At 40.1% G+C, this 20,830-nt stretch overlaps 1 protein-coding gene across 1 annotated transcript in view; it reads left to right on the top strand.

Annotated features, from left to right (window-relative positions):
• Nucleotides 1-12,872, top strand: part of igsf9a (immunoglobulin superfamily, member 9a) — a 51,967-nt gene extending 39,095 nt beyond the window's left edge. Inside the window, exons 14-21 of the mRNA XM_069705258.1 lie at nt 1,599-1,789; nt 4,180-4,397; nt 4,832-4,916; nt 5,773-5,943; nt 6,331-6,367; nt 6,691-9,000; nt 9,378-9,451; nt 10,764-12,872. Coding sequence (XP_069561359.1) covers nt 1,599-1,789; nt 4,180-4,397; nt 4,832-4,916; nt 5,773-5,943; nt 6,331-6,367; nt 6,691-9,000; nt 9,378-9,451; nt 10,764-10,927 — 3,250 coding nt within the window. The 3' untranslated portion in view covers nt 10,928-12,872. The remainder of the gene's footprint in view (nt 1-1,598; nt 1,790-4,179; nt 4,398-4,831; nt 4,917-5,772; nt 5,944-6,330; nt 6,368-6,690; nt 9,001-9,377; nt 9,452-10,763) is intronic.
• Nucleotides 12,873-20,830: the final 7,958 nt, after the last annotated feature.

The following is a 20,830-nucleotide window of genomic DNA, read 5'->3' as shown; positions in this document are numbered from 1 at the left end:
GTGGGTGTAAAGCCTCCCACTTTCTTCTCGGGCTGTAACCATGGCAGCCATCGACAGCGCTGGTATTACTCTATTGATCTCGAGGATGAGGAATTCATTTATCTGTTATCACTACTTGGCAGCGACAATAAAAAATGCTGCAGCAGAGCATCACTTCATAATGCAGTGGTCATGGTAGCTACAATAGAAGGTTACTGATGAAAGAGAGCATAATGCATTTGTTTGCTGTGAATCAGCACTTTCGTATTGACAAATGAGGTCTTTTTTTTAAGGCTAAGTGTTTTAGACATGTTTGTGAGGCGATGGACAGGATAAAAACAACATTAAACTGCAGCCATTTGGGCAAAAATGATCCAGAATAATTCTGACAGGAAGATATTCTCCTTTTATGACATGAGCACAGTTTAAGAAAACAAATCCTTTTATCATAAATGTACGTGATGCCTGTAAAAGCTAGTTAAATAAGGTACATGTTTTTTTTTTTTTTTTTTAAAGGGCTAGCTAATCAAATAGAAAACTATGTTTAGATCGTCATATTTTTTGTCATCATGTCAGCAACTGATGTTGAACAGAAAACTTCTCCTAATACTCATCTTAATCACATTGTAACCCAGGGGGGCTACATCAGATGAGCTATCTTAATCCCTGAGAGGGAACTGGGTCATCGTTGCAGCAAGGAGCGCACAAATAAATACAAATCAAACATGTAAAAATAGATCAGCCAATCAATTTAAACAACCTGCCAAAGTCTCAGCTGCTTCTCGCTTTGACAACCCGACATATCGTGACCACAGGTTAGGAAGTGAAAAAAATATATTATGAGAAGGATCAGCTGTAAGAACGTTAACAGAATATCATGTGAATATTTTCATATTCACCATTTATGTTCTTATGAAGACCTAAAACGATAGCGGATAGTTCTTTTTAGCACTTCCACCAAATGAAAGATTAACGATCACGCAGTTGTTTGGCAGCTGTAAAAGCTCTGTGGGCAAACATTCACACAACATACTTTAATTACTGCTGAACAGCAAAGACATCAGCACAGACAGATCTTTTCTATCTCCTTTGGAAGTCCCATTTTTGCACAACAACAAAAAATAACTGTACTGAATTCCAATTGCAGTTCAGTGTTTAAATGAGGTTATTAACTGCATTTTAATGTGACCAATATCCTATTTCCTCATAAAGAAACATACCTCCTCCATAGAGTCAAAGCCATCAACTTCAGAAAAAGGTCTTATATTTGAGACTGACATAAATAATTCTTCTACAGTTTTAAAGAGGTGAATAGGTTTTTTCTTGGCCTCAGGGTCAAGTAATTTGCTCTCTATGAAAGAAAATTTAAAAAAAAAAAAGATGTGTAGAACTTCAGCTCTGGTAGAAACATGAAAATCACCATAATTGGAGTTGTAAGCTCTCTGTGTAATAGCAGGGATACATCAGTGCTGTCTCCGCCACAAAATCTGGAGCTGATGATGAATATGAATGATTGATGAAACCTACTTTTCAGTCATGTTTCCTAAAACCAGACTCCCAGAATTCCCTGCTGCTCTTTTGTTCTCACTCCTTTTCACTTGGTTTGCCTCCCTTGGCAGGGTGAAGAACATTTCAGGGAGTGATAATGATGGGAAGCTGCAATGGTTCTCCGTGCCCGTGCCCACCTCTTCTGGCACCAGGCTGCAGGTGACAGGACTGTCTCCTGCCACTGAGCACCAGTTCAGCATCCTGTCTCAGAATAAAATGGGAACCGGCCCCTTCAGCGACATTGCCACCGCACGGACTTTAGGTCAGTACTGTCCGCCAGTTTTTTCCACATCTGCCTTTCAGAACTGCATTCAACAGCTGATCCCGTTTAGGTTCCAGTTACAGATGTGCAGAACAGTCTCGTTCACTGAGCTCCAAAAATAACAAATCTCAGATCAGATGTTTGTACTTCTCAACAATCTATACATACGTATGCATAGCCTTTGCCAGGCCCGGGTGTTTATCAGCTGCCTCTCTCTTGTTTTTTTGCACTTCTTTTGCTTTTCCTGCAGGTATCCCTTCATATTTATGATCTGTGGTTACTGGCCCTACTTAGTGTTTATTGTTTGTTGTATCTCTCTTTTCTCTCTCTGCTCTCCCCTCAACCCAGTTGATCGAGGTAAAAGGCCAAGTTCTGTTAGAGATCTACCTTAAATGAGAGTTCGTGGGAATTGTTGAATTATTGGGTTCCTCTCCACGTCAGTGTCAAATTTTGCCTCGACTTGGCGTGAAAGTAAGGTGCCTTAGGTTTAGCCACCAAAGACCAAATGGTTAGGATTAGGAAAAGATCATTGTTTATGTTAAAATAAGTAATTTTAAGAAAGTAGCGTGATGCCTTCACCGAAACCTTTCCAGCACAAACCTAAGCATCATTTTCAGCCATGCTTGTGTTGAGAAATGCCGTTAAATTTGGTTCGTAGTGCTCAGAAGATGAAACCTAATGACTTGATCTCCTGAGTTACAAAAGCACATCTGACATGCTATGAGGATGACATTTAAGGATTGCAGATAAGATCTTCATGACGATAGTGATTTCATTTTGTCTGTAGTACCGTCAACTTGCAAAAGTTGCATTTTTTTTTTTTAACAATACTTTTTTTTATGACTTAAAACCAATACAATCTTCATCTATATACTAAATACAAGCATGCTAACATGCTAAACTAAGAAGATAAACATGGCATACATATCTGCTAGACATCAGTATTTAGCATTGTTAGAGCGCGCTAGCATTTATCTCAAAGCACTGCTGTGTCTAAATACAGTTTCAGAGAGCTTCTAGCTTGGCTGTCGCTCTTTATGGAGTTTAACCTGTTTTCCAGCAGTGGGCCGTATGCTCAAAGGCATTTTTTTGTGATGTACAGCTCTCTACAGTCTTCACAGAAGGATCAAGATTTCACCTGGGGTTAAATCAACATTAAAATCCAATTTTTGATACACCCTGTGGCGCTTCTCTTTCTTCTTTACTGAATGTATAGGTATGTTTATTCCTCTGCCTTGACCTATTGAAGGCATGGCAGTGGATGGTGCAGTCATTTTTGCTGCTAGAAACATTTTAGCATTCTGGACACAGAGTAAACATCTGAAAGATCATGAAAATACCTTTGAAGACGCGATCCGCTGCTGGTCAAAAGTCAAAAATAACATTCTGATTTTTTTTTTTTCTTCCCGAATGTTTTTTGTTGAGAGCCAAGAGAGTGATGGGCCCTCTGTGGTGAAACTCACTTTGCGTTCCAATACTCATACTACCATACTATTTAGTATGCCAGAAAAATATTCAGTATATATCATTTCATAGTATGTTCCACTGTCCAACAACATCTGATTGTATTTTGCAGTATGTATGTAGTATTTTTGCCGGCCAGCATGCTTCTCTGGCTGTTCTCACCCACAATCTTCTCCATCGTGTTGCCTGAGCTGCCAAGAGACTTGATGGCACTAATGCTCTGCCTGGTTGCAATTCCCAAAAGGAAGAAGAGGTATTAAAAAGAAGTGTAACATTAAGTGTTGCACTCGGTCCAAATCGTATCCTTTTTCCTTTTACTTAAAATGCCGTGTTACGGAAATCGATGGATACGACCAAGACGGTCAAAGTTCAAAGCGCATTTTTATGATGAAGTAGTCCCAATTGTATACCTACTCTATGCAGCAGTACATACTTTGTGAGGGTAGCTGCAGTACAAGTGAAAAGAAATGGTATGTTATTTGAAACGTAGCTCTCCCAGTTAAACTTTCCTCACAGCAGCTGCTGATCATCAATATAACAATCCTGAAAGTAGCATGAGCAGATAAAGTTGTACAAAGTAAGTAGGCTGTACCAGTGTGGCAGTGGTGCTTACCCATTTTAAACATGCCAGGCCTAAAATATCACAATAAATGGTTACTCTTGGTAATCACGAGAGGTAATATAATACAAATAGCTCATACCATGTTTGTCCTGGATTTCCTTAAACTGAACAACCTTGACAGTAAACTTGATTTCAGATTTGTTGCACTGCAAACTAACTAACATTCACCTCACCCTGACTCCTCTCACGCTCTCAAGGTTGAGCGTCGGTGGCAGAACCATTTTCCTCCACTGTGATTTCATTTTTCCCCCAGAATGTATCAGGCCGATCCACTGAAGGTCTTTTCTTTTTCCCTCCGCTCCAGATCCTCCTCAGAGGAGAAATGAGCTAAAGCCTCCCGCGTCGCTGTCAGCTAATCAGGGCTCAGCAGGTGTTGTTTTGCAATGGTCCCTTCCTGAAGCTCAGCACCCTCCCATCTCGGGCTTTGTTCTCCAGTCCCGCACTGAGCAAGGGGAGTGGTTTAATGTGGACGAGGACATCAGTGCCAACAGTACAGAGATAGTGGTTCCGGGTCTGCACAAGGTAACAAGCCAGTCGCACTGCTCCCTTTGAGACTAATCAGTCCATGCTGCTTGTTGAATGCCTTTGAGATTTTTATCTGTGCTATACCTCCGTGGTTTTACTTTTGTAAACTCTCAATTATGCACACCACATGAAGTCATCACTTTTCTGTCGTCTTTCAATCTGTGAGTGCTGCCTTTTCTTCTCTCTGCCCATTTCATCCTCTTCGTTCTCTCCTGTATAGGCCTACATGAATTCAAATGAACTTCATTAGCATTGCAAGCACAGTCCTGTGTTGACAAAGTGTGGTTTCATCCTCTGTCCTCATCACTGTGTGTGTGTGTGTGTGTGTGTGTGTGTGTGTGTGTGTGTGTGTGTGTGTGTGTGTGTGTGTGTGTGTGTGTGTGTGTGTGTGTGTGCGTGCACACGTGTGTGTGCGTGGATGCTGGTCCCAGGACTCTGTGTACGAGCTGCGGCTGCTATCTCGTCGCGGGGAGTTGCTGAGCGAGCCCAGTCCATCAGTCAATGTCTCCACCATGGGTAGGTGTTCGAGAGCAACCTTGCCCCCTTTCACATTCTCGCCACACCTTCTGTTTCAACCCATCTTGCTCTCTCAGTCTCCATGTCTGACTCTTTTCTCTAATTCTATATTTCTTACCCCCGTCCCTCTGTTCCCAGTGTTCGACCAAAATTAGAGCAGGGCCCCGAGGAACGCTGTCCATTAAAAGCCCGAATGATAGAAATAGCTCCACTAATAACTTCTCACAAGAGTTAGTGGTTGAATTTGAACTTTTCTGATTCTTCTTTGAATGTGAAATATATGGTACATGACAGAACTATCAAACAAAAGGATCTACAATACACACTGGTGTTACCAAAGGACTGTCACAACAGCCATAACCATAGAGTATATCATGGTTAACATCTACAGATAATCTCAGTTTGACGTCGGACTGATCAAAGTATGCAAATCAAACAAGTTTATAATTTGACGATGGTCATCTTTATCATCAGGGATGCATATCAGAGATTGTGTGTGACTTATATAGAGGTTTAGTGTAGCCATTATATATCTCTATCTATCCATGCATTCACACATCCATACCTACCTACATATACAATATTAATAAATATATATATAAACAAAAAAGTCTAATTTCTAAAGAATATATATTTTCATTTATGACGTATTGAGACATTTAAAGGAAACAAATTATATTTTGTTTGTCTTCATATTGTGTAGTTTTGCTGTTCTCAAGTTTGTGTTGCCGACTACAAGCAGCTAACGTTTTTCCTTTCATTAAATTACTTTTTTGTCATAATTATAGTTTGACTCTACTGACCTTGGCTTTATCGTAATTTACAAGTACACGTCACTGTTGAAATGATGTCACAGGGATGGAGATCTACCCCGCCACATCCCGACTCCTGGAGTTTGTCCCGGAGCCATTACTCGCCGGCGTGCTGGGCGGAGTCGGCTTCATGTGCTTGGCACTGGTCTTGCTGTTGGGGTCCGCCTGTGTCATCAGCCACAGGAGGAACCGGCGCCGCAGAAAGAGGAGTGATGGTAAAATGCCCCTCACTCTTGAGACTTAGCAGACACTCACTTTGATGAACTGCATCATGAATATCATCATTTATTCAATAAAATATTGAAGGCACTTTCAATCCATTATATAAATCATATCCCTCTGCATAGATTTGGCACTCCTCTTGTCCCCTGCTCATCCATTCAGTTGTAAAAGTTATTGATGTCATTTACATTACTTGCTAATTAGGGTAATTTCTCATTAGTGGCTGATAAATGTAAGTGTAATTAACTTTTTGGACTAGCCTGGGTGCCTTGGGCCCTTTAATGGGCTCTTATTAGGGTTGATTATGTTTTTACGTCTTGGTCAGTGTGGTTGTATCCTAATGAGTCAGATACAATCTTGGCCCTCTCCCTCCCTTTCAGAGCACCCCACTGCCATCTATAAATGCTCCCCATCAATGTAAGTACCCCTTTATCATTTCATTATAATACCTCCCATTGATCTTTCCCTCTGCTCTCCTTTAAGTATGTTGAAAATGCCAGCACTACAGTTCTTTTCTATTTCTTATGGTCTTTTTCTTCCTTACTTTCATCTTCTACTGCTGCTGTAGCTGTTTTTTTTTTTTTTTTTCTCTGTCTACATCTCTTCCGCCCCCTCGTTCATTCTATCTTATTTTTTCAGTCTCTACTTCTCTTCCTCTTACACCTCAGTTTTTTCTTACAATTTTCTACTGTCACCCATCCCTTCCTCCTCCCTTCACCTCCCCTCTCTCGCTCTCACAGAAAGACTTCAGGCACCAGCAGTCCAGACAGTGTGTTGAAGAAAAGCCTTCTTCCAGCCAGCTCCCTATATCCCACGTCTTCCTCTACCACCACCTCCTCCTCCTCGCAGACAGACGGTTCCTCCTTTAGCACTGAGAATCATCATCAGCGGAAGCATCTCATGTCCAACTACGGCAGAGGTTGCCTTACTAAGACAACTTCTTCCCTAATTTCCCCTACAATTGAGTTGATCACTCGAGATTCAGATGGACGATTCATACTCCCACCGTATGACACTCTGAGCGTTCACAGAAAGAAAAGTGTAAGATATGAACATCCTGCTAAAGTCCGAAGGTCTGTGTCACTGCACTCGGAGAGGGAAGACAGGAAAGAGCTGCCGTTTGTGCTCTCTGTTGATCTCCCACCGTGCACACCAGAGGTCGATTCAACAAATCAAATCTGTGGCATGGCCCAGCACCTGCCTTATCACGTCCCATACATCATGGATCGAAAGGCAAGTTACGATGGCTTTCCTGATCTCAGCAGCCTGTGTTCAAACAGTAGTTTGGCCACCACTCTTCATTACGACAGACAACTAACTCCCACATTTCCGGTGCTCCCACACATCCGATCTGGCCTTGGTCAGCCGTCGAGCACAACCGCGAGCACTTTGGTTCTCCAAATGGAGCACGAGCGGGAGAGGGGGAACCTTAGTCGTTGCCTGAAACTGGCTCAAGAGAGGGAGGAACTGGAGAGGGAGCTCCAGAGCTACATGGTACAGAGAACCTCCATGAGAGGGATGAAAGGGGACCAGTCTGACGTGGAGAGGAGGGAGAATAGTGGTGATGAGCTTGTGTGGGAATACAAAAGCAGCACATTGCCACATCACTACCACCAAGGCAGCAAAGAGAGGCATTGTCTGTCACCAAGTTCTTTCTCATCATCCTCTGTGTTCTGGGAAGCCCATCCTCCTGTCTCTACTCCTACGAAGATCCCATCCAGGACCTGTTTCAGCGCATCTTCACCTGCGACTCATTCTTGTATTAAACACGTCAACCATCCTCCTACTCCATTTTTTGCCAAACAGATCTCCTTTAAAACTGAGGAGGCAGGTAATTTTTCAAATGACAGATTAACTCTCCCACATCTCTCCTCGAAGTACCAGAAACATGAAAGAGTAGATGCAGCACCAGAGGGCCATGATAATTCACCACAATCCACTGTCTTAGAAATGCAAACGAATGATTCATGCTTTGAGGCACAGATACAGAACAATCTTAGTCATGGCAGCCTTTCAACGTTGTCTTTCCACAGCAATAAATATTCAGAGAAATCTAATTCGGCTGTTGATGCAGTGTCAGACTCTTCAAAAGTGGAGGAAGCTTTCCCTCTGCCCACTGATGAAACCCTGTGTGTTGAGATGAGTGTGGATGAGCCTGAGTTAGAGGTGTGTGTAATGCGGCCTGCAAAGCCCATGCTGCATCACAGAATCGCCTCTCATGTTCAACAAGGGCGCTCGCTGACTCGCAGAGGTTGGCGTGAGGACATAAGGAGGAGCACAAGCTTTAACTGCCGTAGCCATGCTTCTGTCGATGACATCATCGGGTTCCCAGATTCTCCGCAATCTTCAGAAACAGAACTCTGGAGAACTGCGAGCCGAGGCTCTAAAATCTTGGACGTTGAGCAGCGAAGTCAAAGCTTAGACTTGAGACGACGGAAAGACAACGATTTCCTTACTCCAGATGCGTGGATAGACTCTCTCAGTCAAGAGAACTGCTCTGTTGCATCATCATGTCACCCAGACTCTCTGTCCTGGAAACCTCAGAGCTCTTCAACCAGGAAATTATCCAAATCTCCTGCAAATTCTCCTCCACCTTACCAAGCTGCCTCCAATTCTCCTGTTGCTGTGGACCCTTTATCTCCAAGTCCAGAGAGCCTCATACCAAATCCTGACGTGCCTTGCCACTATGAGCCAAGAAGAGAGGCATCCCTCCTACCTGATGCTGCCAAATGGCCAATCGCCTACCATGAGGCCATGAAAGAAGCAGAAGGTTCCATGGAAGCCATGGAGGAAGCTTCCATATGCTTACCGCCCAACAGCAATGATCAAGAGGCACTAGATGTCGAGGCAGGAGGCTGTGAGGGAGTGCCAGATTCCAGGAGCAGCTACAGCAGTTACGCCAGCAGCGGCCGAGGCAGCATGGAGGCCCCGGGCGGGCACCTTTCCCTGTGTCACCTTTCCCCAACCCTCAGCAGCTCACCCGAGACTGTAGAGGACACCCAGGGAAGCACAGAGGACAAGCACAGTCACCAACTGGAACCAAGCCAAAGGTATTAAGACATAATGAATGAGAGAAATTATGTGTTATGGGAGAAAATGTGGCGACTATCATTTGTAGGGTGACAGAACCTTGTGTGGTCGATATGAGACTTTCAAGGTGAGCCTTTCACACAATTCAATATAATTTATAGAAAGAAATACAAAAAAACTTGAGTTACCCGTCACATACCTCATATTCATTTAAATACTATAACATGTGAAACTGAGTCGGAGACAAAGATAAATTATTTTGGGAGAGCTGTCACTTGATGTATACTTTATTGGGAGTGCTTTGCCATTTGTGGACATTAATGAATGTGTGACTGTGTATTAATCATCCCAGCTATGTTTATGTTTCGTATTAAGTGATGTTTTGTGACCTCTGTAGGCGAAAGGCCTCCGTCGATGAGAATTATGAGTGGGATGCTGCTGATTTCTGCTCGCAGCCTGGAGACCATGATGGTGAGCATTTTTGTTATCCTTTTTTTTTTTAACATGGTTAATGTTTTTGTATTAGAAAAAAAAAATGATCGCGAGCTGTTTAGATTGCGACTCCTTCTTTTTCGGATTAGTCTAGAAGTTGACATCATTATTTAGTTTTAACAATAGTAGCTGTAACTACTTGTAAATCTAGTGGCACCCATTGCTTTCTTGCAGTGTGCTTTAAGATGCACTCACATTGTAGCAGTAGCATGGTTAGCGTTGGACCAATATTAACAATTTAAAAACACTGCAAATTCTGTCCTGATAATTGTAAAAAAAAAAAAGCAAAAGCAAAATTATTTTTAATTCCTTTGGAAAAAAAATGTTCCCGAGTTTCTGAAATTGTTTCTGGGTCCCTGAAAATGTTGCTGTAGTGCTAGAGATGGGTCATGAATTTAATATTTTTCAAATAGTCATTAAACAAATAATAATACAAAAAAAGTAACATAGTTTGTATGACTATCATCTTGTCCTATTTCCCTTGTTTTTAATGGAGACTGGTAGTAAAATATTACTGCCGCCATAAGGTGCAGTAATACACCTAAAAGCTCTTTGCCAACTACAGAACAACAAAAGGAGAAGAACATGTTACTACCAGGCGTGTGTGCCGTTGTGATATTAGAATACTTTCCAGATGCACTGTATATTTCCCATCAACTTTAATGGCATTTGTTTTGCCCAAAATAACAGCACGAGCGAGTTTCTTTCTTTTTGCGTGTGTGTATGGCTTTGAATATTAGCTGAATAATTTCCAACGAATATTAGATCGTATTCTTGCTTGGAATGCTCATCCCTAGTAGTGAAAATGGACAAATTGATAGAGATTATTTGGAATTTCATATGCACTTTTTCATATATAAAGTGTACATGGTCTGTATTTACTGTTGAATTTGGTTAATCCATAGCAGAGTGTTCCCTACTTACAAGCACAAGCATGAATGCAATGTTTCTTGTATTAAACTTGCATGGCTGTGTGGTAGAGTGCACTATTACTGGAAATCTTTGCAAAGCTTCATTTGATATGGGCAACATCTGTGATTATATTTTCACGAACACATTAAGGGAAAGGTCTGACATGTCACTCCTTAGCTCCTCTGTATAGACTTGCAAGCTAACCTGCATTTGCAGTCAGATATCAATATTTAATATCCAACAAAATAACCTGTGAGTGTTTCGCATCTCTGGGAGTTGAGGATAGAAACAGGGTGGAGACTTTTAATAAAATAACATCTACACTAAAATATGAGGACGCTCAGGTACTGTAATTTCACAGGTTTCTTTTTATCCACAGGCCTGCTCCCTTCATTGAATCTCCTGAAGCCTGTGCCGTGCTCCAGCCTTCCCAGCATGCAGTGCTCCATTAAGGCACTGAAAAATTGCACTCTTGTTTCTTTGCACCAGCGGCATCAAAGCAGCTGCTCTGTTGAGCCAGAACCAGACACCGTGCTGTTTTGACAGTGCCAGCCTTTGGCTCATCTCACCTGGTGTGTCCTTTTACTTATTGACTCGCATTACAAGGTGACAAAAAGTGCATGAAACTGAGCGCTGAGGTGATCAATATAATTTATTTTTCAAACGAAAAAAAGAAGAAAGGCCAAAGTACAGAACGGTTTTTTTAAGGGAGGGTATTCTGTTTGGTCTCGTTGTTAAGCTTCAATTGAAAAATAATCGTTTTCAACACATAAAGGTCTCCGTAAAAGTACTTGAGACAGAAAATCACCTTTATGCAGCGCTTAACTTTTTTTGTTGCTTTGTGACTATTACCATTACGCTTCTGACATTTTCTTTTGAAACAGTCTGCCAATCTGCCACTATCCAAACATTTCACTCTGCTGATGGATTCACCTCATTCTCTTGTGCAGCTCGATTCACATTCATCATTCTGAGATGACTCAGAAGCCACACCAGGCACAAACCGATCTCAGTCATCATCAAGTGACTGGTTTATGCCGTGCATGATTTTTAGACATCATCAATCACCTTTGGGTTCAACAAAACAGGTGTTCATGAAATGACGTTAAATACGAAAGATGAATAGAATATAAAGTTAATCATTCTGTCTAAAATTTTAATTTTGCAGGAGATATTTATCTACTTTTTAGCTGTCCAATCAAAAAAAAAAAAAAAAAAATCGATATTGTTTGGATGAAAGGCCTTGTTTCCTCTCTATGGTTTCTCCTTCAGTGAGTCTTTAATTATGTTCAGTAATTGAAAAGGTTCAAATCAACTTGTTGGGGTGGTCCTGGTTCATTTTATTGTCATGAAGGGGAATTAGCTGATTACATTTTTTTTTTTTCACCTAATTTACCAAGGATTGGTTCACTAAATGATGATTACTTTTTTTTTCTCCAGCAACACCTTCATACTCCTTCAGTTAATCACATTACCACAGGGTAGGTAACAGCAGTGCTAATACGTGGCACCAGTTGAATGCTTTTCTTGTCGAAGGGTATGTCAACAAGTCCTCCTAGGGCCGGGAAATAATCTGACATTATTGTTTATTGGCCTACAATCAAATTGTATATGAATGGTATCCTTTTACAAATGTTTGTAGCACAAAACTATATTTTCTGAGCACTCAGTCATTTAACTATAAACCAAAGGACTATTTTAGTGGAGTCCCCATGATCAGCTGATTCATTTGGAGAATCAAGTTTGGCAGTTCTATGCTGTGTCAATGTAGTGTCCACCCGCAAATTTGGATTACTATAATTAGTTTAGAACATAGAAAATGTTTCAACACACAGAGTGTAATTAAAAATGGAAAACGAGGATTCATCTGACAGCTGCGATATATCCGGTCCTTGCTATCTATTGTGGAAGTAGAGCACTTCCTGCCTTATGGCAGCCTAATTGTTGTTTACCATAATCAAATCAAACTCTGATGGATATCCTGTAGTGATACATTGTCAAAGTGCAGTATTTTTAACCATCATGGAACCACCTGCAATACTACTACTGTCTTGAGTAGTGTGATTGCAGAGTTCATAGCATGTGTGTGAATGTTCTCCATAAACATGGGAATATTTCCTTTCACTACCATACATGTCCATTAAAAAAAAGTGTAGCGTTTGACTTTAGTGAACTCTGACATGCAAATTTACATTATTGACTGATTATGAACTATCTTGATAGAACTGACATGGGGAGGAAAAATAAATTCCCTTATTTATATAGCACCAAATCACAACATAGTTTAGAGAGGATCCAACAATTAAAAAATTCCCATGACTGAAAAGGAAAAACTCCCTTTTAACAGGAATAAACCTCAGACAGAACCAGAGGGACACCGCACACTAAACACTCAGCATGTTTGGGGTTGCCAGTAACCACAGGTTAGAAACATGCAGCGCCAATCAGATAATCTAAAATGGAAGAAGCCGTCCAATTATCTGTGTAAACCTGGGGTTCGAATCCGGTCCTGGGCCTTTCTGTGCGGAGTTTGCATGTGCTTGCGTGGGTTCTCTCCGGGTTCTCCGGCTTCCTCCCATCATCCAAAAACATGCACTTCAGGTCAGGTTACCTGGCGCTGCGGTAGTGGCAGCCTGCTGCAGCATCTCCCCCCTGAGAGCCCCCCTGCTGTAGTGATGAAATTTCCCCTCGGGGATTAATAAAGTGTATAAAAATCAAAATAAAAAAATAAAAGTCACTCAGGGCCATTTTTAGCCCTACAGTAGACGAGCTAAAGAACGGCAAAGAGGAGGGAGAAATAACACTGCTCATACAGCACAAAGCACCTGATGCTTACTGCCATATTATTAAATCGCTGGCTGTTGCTCATGTAGTCATTTGTTCATTCCCCTAAAAATCACACATTGTGCAAGCACCAGTTTGTAGACACATAATAAGTATGAGATATTAATCTAGAAGTGACAAAAGACCATGGCAGTGGCAAGCAGTGCAGTTATATAGTGGTTGTTTTGGCCCTTCAATATTATATTTACTTGAACATACACATCCATATTTATGAATAATTATGTTAATTTTGCAGCACAACAGTGGAAAAACATTCATGACACAATCATGGAGTTTTAGTTGATGATTAATTGTCATACAAATAATTGCAATCGGTTTCAGGTTTCATTTGTTTTTTTCAGTTCACTTTATTCCACTATCCTAGTTTAGGCTTCATCATAATTTGATCATACACATACGCCCCTGAGGAAGAAGAGACATTTTCTGGCATTTAACATTTGACCACTACCTTTTTGCTGCAAATCTGACAAATCTCCTCTTCTAAGTTCTTGGGTTTTCCTTTTTTTATTTGGCTTAAAACCCAACGGTGCCCTCAGCAGTGATGTGGTGATTGTTTTTAACAACCAAATCCATTATGTTAATGTCAATAGATGCTTAATAGATGTTTGGAAGACGTCATTAAGAGAGTGCGAGTCAAATCTCACACCAGGGAAAACCACATGGAAATGATGATGGAAATATGACATTTCTGTTAATTCCATCCAGCTGTTTTTAAACAGCATATTAGAAATTATACTGACAATTATGCAAAGTGATCACGGTCAGCTGAAGTAATTGCAATCAGGCCTATTCGTGACATCAAACATCAATCGGATTATTTCAGGACGGTATTTACCATCTTGAGATGTGTATATTGACATTAAAAGCATTGGTTTTCACCTGGCCTTACTCTCTACTGCAGATTATGCAATTCTAGTGGATCAGACCAGCGACTTTCCAGGCAGAAATGTTCCAGCATTGCCTTAAGCCCACAGAGAGAAACGTGCTCATGGCTCCTGCTCTCTTTTCTTCATGAACAATGAAGGAAAGCAACAGGAACAAAATATTTTGCTTGCTGCTCCTGTAGCTTAAGGCCTTCACATTAGTCAAGCAAATAATTAACTGAGAACTCCACAGTGCACCAAAGCATTGTGGGGTATCCATCCTATAATTGGAATTCACTCAATGAGGCTAAATTTGCTGCAAATCAATGTTTCTCTTCTGTAGAACATTTTCATTTTCTGGTGTACACGCAAAACCATACTGTCAATGATCAAGCCCCGTGTGCTGCTCTGGGGATTTGGAGTCAACCCTAGGATTTTTGCCTATGTTTTTTAAAATCGAATTTAAATATTGTTCTTCCTATTCATCAAAGAAAGATGGTTGGTGGCAGCACGACAGAATATAACATCTCAAAAGGAACCTGTTCACAAAGAGATGTGGACAACAGCAAAGGCTCATAAACATGACTGTTATACTGCTACCTTTTTCATTTAGTGTGTGTACTTAGGGGGATTAGCTTTAAAGCGAGCACTCTTTTATTATTACCATTCAGCGGTGAATACATTATTTGTAAATGCCAGGAATTGACTCTTGAAAGCTCAAATCCAATCAAGGTCTTATGAAAGGAAATGTCATACAAATTGAAAAGAGCAACCATCTGTTTCTCGCATAACCAACGGAAAGTTTTAAACTCACCATAATTGGAGTATTGGAGTCTGATGATTGAATGTCAATGTCAAACTTGTCCTGGCTGGATTCTCTGAGGTAAAATAAGCTATGTGATTGTAGTACTTTTCAGAATATTGAAACGGCATATATTTGTTGAAAAATTGTTGTTGTAGGAAAATAAGATAGTCTCATTGAATAACTACTGTTTATCAAATAGTCTTTCTGAAGTACCACTAAGAGGCCGCCATGGTCTGAAATTGTTAGATTCAATACATAGAGTAGTGGTTTTCAGGCTCATTGTTTTCTTTAGCTACAGATTTTCACAGAAAAATACTGTCTTTCTTTCAACCAAATTTCACTGTGTTCTCAAACATATTCAGAAGCTTAAAGCTTAAAAATGCTTATTATACAAAGTCCAGATAGAAATGGAAAATTAAAACACACTCCATGATTTATGAGCCGGTGTCCTTCTAAGTGATTAGAACCCCCCTCTCCTCCCCCCTCCCCCCAAACTGTTCAAGATCAGAAAGGTTTACAATTTTAAACATTGTAAAATTCAGAGATTGTGAAAAGCCCATTAAAACCTGCACTAGTTCTCTATAACATGGAATATAAATATTAATATATATATAAACTAGTACTTAAAAAGATAACATGCTTCATCAGGACTGTGTTGAGGAGGTTTAATTACAGTATATATGTAGTGTATACATGCATACACTACAACCTACTGGTCAGATGCTCATTCAACTCTTACTTAATTTTCATTGGTATACGTGTGTGATGTCACACTTTTCCTGTTTACTTCAAACCAAGTGGCAACCTCTGGGGCTGAACAATTCAGCCCAAAACTGCAGTTCATCCAATGGCCACTTGAGGCTACCTCTTAAAGCGATTCAATCCTCATTGACCTCTATGTTAAAAATGTCCAACTTTGTATGGGGCAGGAAGAGGGACGAAGGGAAAAAGTTTGGCATTGAAAAACAAAAGCTGAAACTCAAAAATGAATCACTGGCATTTAAACATGAATTGAGACAAGCTGTATTGGCACTCAAACAAACTCTTACTGAACAATAAAACAATTATATAAAATATAAAACATTATAATCTTACAATCTCATTATTTAATTTTATTATCTTTTCCACGTCACATTTAAGATTTGTATTTCTGTAACAGTTTTGGAGAAAGGAGGGGTTTTAGGGAAGGGGCAAAGGAGCGTCGGACTTGCACATTATTGAGATATAATTTTCACAATAAAAAACTGCAAAAGGATCATTATTTATTAACAATCCATGTTTCAAACCAGTGAAAAAAGCACAGCGAGAAAAAAGAGAAGATATCTCTGGAATTAAATAAGCAAAACTGACAAGCTAATAATGATCCGTTCTGTAGTCTGGTGCTCTCCTGCTGGATAACAGATATATTCCTGGTATTTTGTCCTTTCATTAGTGCAGAAAAAAAAGTAGGCTCAGAAGTTAGACTTGGATCAACACCTCTTTTGAAGTCTAAAACCAATTAAAACATTATAATGTGTGCATCATCTCAAGCATCACTCATTCAAGTTGTACTGGATTTATCAGATCTGAATCAACACCTTAGTTTGTAAATAAATCTGTAACTCTAAGTGCTCACTCAGAGGTTGTCACAGAGCTTGAGGAACAGAGGAACGCTCTCCTCACTCTGCAATCTGTCATGGCGTACAGATATACAGCTCCATTCTGCTCCTTCGACACCCTGCGGGCAGCCGATTTCACCGACTGATAAAATACTTGTCTCACATATGAACCGCTGTCTAATTATACTAATGGCATTAGTACCACAGCACCAGACAACCCACATCCTGGGAAATTCCATTTATTTAGACTGTTATATGGCGTTGACTTCGGAGATTACGCGGTGGGACAAACACCTATTTCTTGTCTGTGGCTGCGGAGTAGGGTTTTCAAAACGCTTGGGAGTAAACATTGAAAGCAGTGATAATTGTGTACAAGTGCAGCCGGAGCGCTGACACTCCGACAGCTTCTTTCAAAGGTGAACACTTGCAACATTCAGACGACGAAAGTCCTCACCGACAGGTGTTTTTTGTTTCTTGCTTTTTTAGCATAACTACTTGGTGAAAGTTAATCAGCTGAGATTGACATTTTGACATCTTTTTTTTTAACACATATGTCAACCCACCAGTGACTGTATGACAAGTTTATGTCATTCTGAACACAAACGTCTCCAGCTCTGTCAGTCTTATTACTTGTAGGGCCCTTTATTATAAAGAGGACTTTAATTCCTGGTGACTTTGTGGAGCGTGAGGAGTTCGCTATCCTTTAAGTGAACTGTGACTTTTGGCTTTTAAAGTCCTCGATGATTTTGGTTTCCATGGCAACCGCAAGTGGGGGTTTTAAAGCTACATTTCCCAGAAGTCAACGCAAGTGCAACTCATCTAATGTATATTTATTTTGTTCAGTCCTTACGTAACAGTTTGTGTTGTTTTGGCAAAGAAACTGTAATTTTCCTTCTCCGTGAGCAACCACGATCTGATTTCAAGTGGGACGAGTAATTTTCCGACATGTTTTGTTACTCCCATTTAAAACTAATCTGCTGTCCACAATCGTGAATTGTAAATTTGTTCAACCACTTGGATGCTTTTGAAATGAATAATTGCCAGTAGGAACTGCTGGGTTCGCATTTTCGGCAACTTGAAATGGTTCTGATACAGATTTGGATTGAATAGTAAACAGTGAGGCTGATATCAGTAAGATAAAATTACAAACCGTAATGCATTGCATGCATGCTTCATTACCTGCAAGAGAGGAGTAAACAACTGTACAAAAGAACAAACGATAGCCATAAATACATGTGGGCAGAGAAAACAAGTAAACAGAGCAATGCATATTATCATCTGTAAAGACTAACAGCATCTTATTTACACATTCAGTTATGATGCAGTGTTCTCTTTTGTTTAGAGTCATGTTCCTGGCGACCTGATGAATGCAAATCCAATATTCACTCTCCTTCAGCTCTATGTTTGGTCTTTACCAATTCCTGGGGGAAATACACAACTCTTTGTTCGCTCGCCAGTTGCCAGCTGTCTGTTTGGAGCAGAGAAGGTCGTGTACAGTGTGTTTTTAAAATTACACTATTAGAGTGGTCAGGGGGAGCTAAAATAGTAACAACCAGCTAAAACTCACTATAACGATCGGTGAAGTCTGTGGAAGCAGCAGATTCAGGTGGTGTAGCTGCACCCATATATCATTCTGGCATGGGGAAGAAAACACCATAGTTTGTTTTTTTGTTTTTTTCCCTTAAATCAATCACAATCCTGTTTGGCAGAGCTAAGCCCCGGATGCACCAACAGTAGCGTGACCAGATACCAAAAAACAAATGTGGGGCAAAGAGTGTCTTTGTGTGAAACAGGGGTCTCCAACCTTTTTTTTCTGAGAGCTTCTCATGTTTAGTAACTTTTATTGTCATAGCTGGGCTCCACCCAAACCTGCTGAATAAGTTTATTTTATGTGAACAATAACAAATTGATATTCAACGCACACATTTACACAGATGTTCCCTAGATGCCTACTGCAGTGAACGCAACTCGTGAACACAACTCGTGAACACAACTCGTGAACACAACTCGTGTGCGGCCAAACTGGTTTGAAAAGTGTCAAATAAAGTGTCCTAGTATAAGATTTAACAGGAAAATCCAGTGTTCCCCTTCGATTGGGACCCCCGGCCCCTCCAGGAGGAAACACATCTAAGCCAAAACCTAGTATATGGCTGGACCCCGTGGGAAACTGGTTTTAAAACTGCTTTTAATTTGAAAAGTCTTGGCGTTCAGTTTCCCTGCAGTGTAGTATTGATCACTCATTACGGTCCAGCCAAAAATATTGCACAATGTATTTATGTTATATTTAATTTACGAGCACCTGTTTCTTTCCAACTCGGTGTGAGAGCCTCTGCTGTGTTTTGCAAGCACGTTGCTTGTCGCAGTTTCTGTCCTCTGATCTCTGAGTCACACTCAGGGCAGAGCTCAACCTCTGCTGCTCCGACACGGTGCGGGGCGGTCACAGGTGAAGGGAATGAGGGGAGATTGTCCACTTGTTAATCACTCGCGTTGATAGCGTCATTCTGTCGGAAAGGTTAAAAAATAAATAGATTAAAAAAAATGCTGAAATTGATCGCCAAATATACCTGGGCGGCCCGCCCAAGTAATGTGTGGGAAACAATGCATATTGTTTGAACCTTACGCAATCTACTCAGAAGCGGGTCACGGGCGACCGGCAGTTCGCCAGCTACAGGTTGGAGACCCCAGGTGCGGAAAAACGTCTATTCAATTGAGGGAATACATTATTTGAATACAACTTTGTGCTGTGTGCTCTTTTTGAGCTACGCATTTCTTGTGAGACTCGCATGTATTCACAAAAAAAGACAAGAAAACCCTTAAAAGTGATCTTCCACTGGCTTCACCCAGTTAAAAATAGCTTCCAGTGTTTGTTGTAGCTGCATTCCATTTCTCAGGAGAAACTTTGGTGTGAAAAGGAAGTCAGATGATTTTATAACGACAGTTGCATGTAAAATTAAAACAGACAAATTGGACATGAAATCATGACTTCAGTCAACTAAGGCTGAAACAATAAGTTTGTAATAGTCAAGCCAATAAATTGATTAACAAGCAGAAAAGCCAAACATCCTCTAGTTCTTTCTGAAATGTTAGGATGTGCTTATTTATTTCCATTTGTATTGCTTTAAATTCAGTTTAAGTCTGTTGTTGGATGGAACAAGAAATGTAAAATATTATAAAGGACATTTTCCAAATGTGTGTTAAATATTGTTTCCTTAGCATGTCATTTGAAAACAGCTGATAGATACATTTTTAATGAGTTGCAGGCAGATTGTCAACTCATTTAGGATTTGTAACAAAGACTGACAAAACAAATCTATGAACTAAAAGAAAAATAGCACCCCATGAAATTAACATGATTAACTTCCAGCTAACATTCTCATGTTGAGGTTGTTATGTTTCATTTAACCTTGTCGATATTCAGAATTATTTTTGTATTTTTCCATCTTCAAGCAAACTATTGCAGGTATTTTATTTTACATGACGTTAAGAATGAGGACGGCAATTAGTGCTTGTTGCCGAGGATAAGCTGCAGCTATTATCTCCTGCCAAGTGTAAAATTAGTGTGATAATCAGCAATATTACCATAGAAATATGGTCGGACGTGGATAATTTAAAGATAGAAACCTAAATGGGAGTTTTTCAATCAGTCTATATGCACATCCAGCATTCAGTCAGAGAGGCAAGAATTCACAACATGTCAGCGAAGTTAATTACCTCACCGAACGTCTCCCAGCAGAGTGTGGAATATTAGCATCAGGGGAGAGAAGGACTTTTCTTCTCGTATTATTTTTTAAATTTCTTTTATTGTACAGCAGAATCTTTCTTAACCCTTATTTCACTTTAATTAGGCGTCTACCCGAGAGACAGGCTTTTTGAAAAAAAAAAAAAAAAAAACATCTGAGTTCTTGTTATCCCAGGGGTGATAACCTTGCAGTGAGTGTTTCTTATTCTATCATTGATTACAAAGTGTGTTCATCCAGAATTGATGACCTTATTAGAATGGATGGTTTTAGTGTGCCCTTGAGAATTCACTCGCACCAAAAAAGATAATTGAGCCCATTTTCTCACAGCAACTGTTGACATCATGAAGCACTTTTCAGCTCTTTGATTTATGACACTTATATTTGACTGATACACATTTTGCAGCTTTCTTTTCATTCCTGAAATAACTTAAGGCAAAACCGTTGAAGTTTGGACTCGGTAAGGGAGACTAATGTTTAAGTATAAAGAAAATATTTACATATATATAATTAAGAACATATATACAGGTTTATATGACTAAAATCAAGCATATTTGTGTGTACTGTTTTTTTTTTTAAACCTTTTTGTTTTGCTTTGT

The sequence above is a fragment of the Brachyistius frenatus genome, unplaced genomic scaffold (assembly GCF_029030835.1).
Source record: "Brachyistius frenatus isolate BFR_SWC_R1_liver_20210118 unplaced genomic scaffold, ASM2903083v1 Contig_3, whole genome shotgun sequence".
Classification (NCBI taxonomy): domain Eukaryota; kingdom Metazoa; phylum Chordata; class Actinopteri; family Embiotocidae; genus Brachyistius; species Brachyistius frenatus.
This window is presented reverse-complemented; position numbering and strand designations above follow the sequence as displayed.